General features: G+C 60.4%; 1 protein-coding gene across 1 annotated transcript in view; it reads right to left on the bottom strand.

The window, feature by feature from the left end:
- Nucleotides 1-281: 281 nt before the first annotated feature.
- LOC105450902 overlaps nucleotides 282-5,383 on the bottom strand; it is a 17,013-nt gene continuing 11,911 nt past the window's right edge. The window contains exons 2-4 of the mRNA XM_011691008.1: nucleotides 4,145-5,374; nucleotides 2,227-3,991; nucleotides 282-2,078 (exon numbers count right to left, since the gene is read on the bottom strand). Coding sequence (XP_011689310.1) covers nucleotides 282-2,078; nucleotides 2,227-3,991; nucleotides 4,145-5,374 — 4,792 coding nt within the window. The remainder of the gene's footprint in view (nucleotides 2,079-2,226; nucleotides 3,992-4,144; nucleotides 5,375-5,383) is intronic.

Raw genomic sequence — 5,383 nt, 5'->3', positions numbered from 1 at the left:
GTGCTCCCGGAAGCCCTTGCTCCGTCCCGGCTGTTTGCGCATTCCTCTTGATCGCGGCTTTTGTAACATGCCTGATTTGGCGGTTTCGCACATTCCGCCCGCCTCGTCAGTTGCACTGACGAAAGAACAAGTTCTATGGTTGTAAGATAATCTTTGCTTTCGATGACTGACGGCATTTAAATCGCGTCCCTCCAACGAGATCAGCTAGAGTACTGCCGCCGAGCCCCGCGTTAGCCACGATTCCCGGACTATTTGGCTGTAACAAATGAGGGCATGAATTTTTATTCGCGAGCTAACGGCGTCTCGCTGGCCTCCCCTTCCTCGGTCGCGTGACTCGGCGGCAGTAACACAAGTTTATGCACTGGACGCTCGAGCGTGCTCCTGGCCGTCCGCACGCTGACGACTCGAACCTGGTCGTCCTCGCCCGGATGGACAGCCGTGATGCGTGCTAAAGGCCATTTACATGGCGCCGTCAGGTCCCCTCGAATAAGACATAGGTCCCCGACACGCGGATTGTCGCTTTTCGTCCACCATTTCGGTCGCGTTTGAAGTGCGTGCAAGCACTCCTTAGACCACCTGTCCCAAAAGTGGTCACGCATCTTCTGGACGAGTCGCCATCGCGACAAACCTCCCGTCGGCGCGAGTGACAAGGACGGTTCCGGAACGGCGTTGAGGGGCGCACCGATCAGAAAGTGCCCAGGCGTGAGCGCGGCCAAGTCCTCAGGATCCTCCGTTAATGCCGTCAGCGGTCTCGAATTGAGGCACGCCTCGATCTGTGCCAGGAGGGTCGCCATTTCCTCATACGTGAGCGTCGTGTCCCCAATGACTCTCCGGATGTGGTGTTTGGTGGACTTGACGGCCGCCTCCCATATGCCCCCGAAGTGAGGCGCCGCCGGTGGATTGAACCGCCATCGCACCCCTTCGCTCGCGACCGCGTCAACCAGAGAGCCTTTGTGCCCAGCCTCGCGAAACAGGCGTCGCAGCTCCGCGTCCGCCCCTACGAAATTTGTGCCTTGATCACTGTAGAGTGTCGAACATAATCCTCGCCTCGACACGAAGCGCTTGAAGGCCGCAAGAAAAGCCTCGGTGGTATAGTCCGATACCACCTCCAGGTGTACTGCCCGCGTGCTGAGACACACGAACACCGCCAGGAATGCCTTATGCGCCTTGTGGCCGCGTCCCTTCGTCGTCCGCAGCAAGATTGGGCCCGCGTAATCCACTCCGGTGTGTGTGAACGGGCGGGACGCTCTTACTCTTGGGGGAGGCAAATCACCCATCAGCGGGCGCGGCGCTGCCGCCCGCCATCGTACACACGTGGGGCACCTGTGGATGCACCGTCTCACGGTCGCTCTGCCTCCCGGGACCCAGAACCGCTGGCGAAGCAGTCCCAGGGTAAGCTGTACGCCACCGTGCAGTGTGCGCCGATGGCACGAATCCACCAGCAGCGTCGTCAAATGCGAGTCGCGTGGCAGAATGAGGGGGTGCCGCTCGTCCCTGCTCAGCACGGCGTGCTTCAGGCGGCCGCCGACTCTCAGCAGCCCGCGCTCATCGGCGAAGGGCGTCAGCCGGAGAAGGCTGCTATTCCTTGACAACATCTCGCCCCGAGACACCGCCTTCCTCTCGCTCTCGAACCATTGTTCCTGCACCCTTCCAATCCACACGCACAAGGCCTCCTCGATTTCCACTGGAGTCAAGATACCTACAACAGATGCACCGCGGCGAGAGTGCAGAACGCCCAACCAACGACGGCACCATGCCGTGACCCGCAGCAAGCGGCACAGTGCTGAAAAGCGCAGCAGCGTGGGGTCCTCCTCGGTGGCGACGGCAGCATGCACGCGGCGCCGTTCGGAAATCTCCACGTCGTCCGTCAGCTCTGGTTCCTCGTAGCGGCTGGGCCAGTCTCCCCGCGCGAGCCAGGCTGGACCTCGCCACCACAGCGGATGCTCCACCAGCTCGCTTGGAGACAGCCCTCGCGAAGCGCAGTCGGCCGGGTTCTCCTCTCCGGGGAGGTGATGCCATAGGGCCCCCGGCAAGGCGCGTTGGATTTCGGCCGTTCGGTTGGCGACGTATGTCTTCCACTTGGAAGGATGGCCGCGAATCCACGCGAGCGTCACCGTTGAGTCCGTCCACAGGTGAACTGGCGCAGAGGGGAGGTCAAGAGTCGCCCGCAGTTGCTCGACCAATCGGACCAGCAGAACTGCCGCGCAAAGCTCAAGGGATTGAAACCTGTTTGAGCGGCGCCACCCTGGTTTTCGCCTGGAGCATGGTGACCTGCCAGTCGTGATGGCCGCCGCTCACCCGGAGATACGCCACCGCCGCATAGGCCCGCTCGGACGCGTCCGCGAATCCATGGATCTCCACGCCGCCGCCCGCCGTCGAGGTACACAGCCACCGCGGCATCCGCACGTTCTCCAGTAAGGGGAGCTCCTCCCGGAGCCGCTGCCACGTCCGTTGATCCTCGCTGCTCAAGGTCTGGTCCCAGTCGATGCGCCGCATCCACAGCACTTGGATGAGTATTTTAGCTCGGACCACCACTGGGGCGATCCATCCCAAGGGATCGAACAAGCGCGCTGTCTCCGCAAGCACGACACGCTTCGTGACGGTCTCCTCCTGGCGCAACCGAACACGGTATGCAAACACGTCCTGGCGCGGATGCCACTGGAGACCGAGGGTGGAGTGGCATTGCTCGGGCTCCCACTCACGGTGCTCGCAATGCTGTTGGTGCTCTGGTGCGATGTCCTCTAGAAGTTCGTCCGCGTTGGCCGCCCATTTGCGGAGTGGAAAGCCACCCGCCGTGCAGAGCTGGATAAGTTGATCCCGAATGCTGCGAGCCTCCGTTGTTGTGTCGGCGCCGGTCAGGACGTCATCGACGTAGACGTCCTGGCGGAGCACCCTGGCTCCCTGCGGGAATCGCTCTCCCTCGTCCGATGCTAGTTGCTGCAGAGTCCGGATTGCCAAGAACGGCGCGCAGGTGAACCCGTAGGTCACCGTATTCAGCTGGTACTCTTGCATGGCATTGTGTCGACCTGATCGCCAGACCACTCTCTGCAGGTCACGGTCGGCCTCGTGGACTCGGACTTGACGGTACATTTTCTCAATGTCCGTGACCAAGACGAAGCGGTGCCGGCGCCATCTCAAGAGTACGTGAGGCAAGGCGGGAAGCAGGTTGGGCCCAGTCAGCAAGAGCGTGTTGAGTGAGTCACCGCTCGGTAGGCGCGAAGAGCCGTTGAAAACAACTCTGATTTTGCTAGCCTCTCCGTCGCCCTTCATGACCCCGTGGTGTGGTAGGTAGCAGACGCGTGCCCCGCTACCTGCAAGGGGCGGCTTGACTGGAGTCATGTGGCGGAGCTCCTCATATTCATGCATGAAGGCCGCATACATGGTCGTGAAAACTTTAGAGTTCGTTTCGAATTTTCCGCTCCATTGCTCACTCAGCGTGCGTAACCGCTGCCCGGCGCGACCGTCGAGTGGAGGCAAGCTCGAGGCGATTGGGAGGCGCACCACGTACCGCCCATCGGCGGTTCGACCATGAGTGCGCGCAAAATGGTCCTCGCACCTTTGTTCAGCCTCCGTCAGTGGCACCGGGCTCGGCGCCGGTTCCTCCTGCTCCCAGAAGCATCTCACCATGGTGGAGAGGTCCTCGCCGAAAGAGCACTGGTGTGACGACACCACCTCTCCCGGCCCCGAACCGCAGATCAGTCCCGAGAGAATCCAACCCAACTTGGTTTTTTGAGCGACAGGAGTGCGTGGGGCGCCCTTGCATAGGCCAGTCTCGACGATCTCAGCGTATGCGTCCGCTCCCAGGAGAATCTCCACCTGATCCCGAGCCTCGAAGTCCGGGTCTGCCAGAGGTAACCCGCGCACATGCTCCCAGATCGGAGCCCTGGTGGCTATTCGGCTCTCGTAGGCCGAAATCCTTGGCAGGATTAGAGCCGTCAAGCGGAGAGAGGCCTGAGTCGTTCGCGACGAGATCGTGATCGTGACTCGGCCCCTGGAAATGCCCGTTTTTTGTCCACCGACGCCATAGATCGTGATACGAGACGAATCGCGCGGGAGACGGAGTCGCTAAGCGAGAGGCTCCGTGATGAGCGAGATCTCTGAACCCGGGTCGATCAGAGCGCGAGCGGGGACCGGCGAGCCATACCTGTCGTCGACGGAAATCCGTGCAGTAGCCAGAAGGACGACCGAGCGCTCGTCCTCGTAGTGTGCCCCCTGCTGTACGTGGAGTGACGTGGATGCATCAACCACCGCTGGCGCGGTCGTGCAGACCTCGTGAATGGAGGAGTGATGCCGCTGCTTGCACGTGTTGCAGACCCTAGTTGAAGGGCAAGAGCTCGGGCGGTGCCTTCCGAAGCAATTGAGGCAGAGATTATTTGCCTCCACGTATTGCTTCTTCTCCCCAGGCGTCTTCTTCAGAAAGTCATTACACGACAGAATGTAGTGCTCCTTGGTGCAGAACGAGCATTTGCCTCTGCCCGTCTTCTGGGCGAGGTGCGACCGTGCCGTCCTTGACGTGGTTCCGCTCGTCTTGGCTGCCTCCCCCGAAGTCGGGTGAAGGGCCTCCAGCGATCGTAAGCGGCATTCCATGAACGTCTTTAACTCGTCGATGGACGGGGGCTCTGTGGTGCTGCCAATCTCGATCTCCCACTCCCTTCTTGTGCGTTGGTCCAGCATCTCAACGACCAAGTGCACGAACAGATCGCTGCAGCTGCTTATCGGTCGTCCGATGCCCTCCAGCGAACCCATGGTCTGGAGCATGCCGTGAAATACCCGTCGCAGATCCGACACTGTCTCGCCTTTCATCTTAGGAATGGCTGTGAAGGTCGAGAAACACGAACGCACCAGCAGTCTTTGGTTGGCATAATGATCCATTAGCATGGACCATGCCCGTTCGTAATTCTCCTCGGTGGTGGGAAGGTTGCGAATTAATTGATCCGCGTCGCCCTTCACGCACGTCCTCAAATAGTGGAGTTTTTCTACCTCCGAGAGCGAACCGTTGCGGTCAACGATCGACTGGAAAAGATCGCGGAAGGCTGGCCAGTCTTCATACTTCCCGGTAAATGTTGGAAGCTGAATGCGCGGCAGCGCTCTTCGGCCACCGCTCTCCCCCTCTCGAAATGAGGTAGCGTCGAGGCTGACCACGGGTTTGGATCGCACCTCCTCGAGCAGGTCCACGAGAGCAGCACGTTGCGCAATGTAGGTTTCCTCTGCCACTTCGAAGAAATTATTCTTTATGTAGTCGTGCCCGCTAACGGTCTTCCAAAAGGTGGAGCGTAGTGTGTCGTGACCGGCCTCAAACTTCACCCAATATTGGTCAAGGATTTTGAGCCGGGTCTCCACGGCACCCTGAGTTACACTCGCTGCCCCGGCTTTCCTTAGATTT

The sequence above is a fragment of the Wasmannia auropunctata genome, unplaced genomic scaffold (genome assembly GCF_000956235.1).
Source record: "Wasmannia auropunctata unplaced genomic scaffold, wasmannia.A_1.0 LD336054.1, whole genome shotgun sequence".
NCBI classification, from domain to species: Eukaryota; Metazoa; Arthropoda; class Insecta; order Hymenoptera; family Formicidae; genus Wasmannia; species Wasmannia auropunctata.
This window is presented reverse-complemented; position numbering and strand designations above follow the sequence as displayed.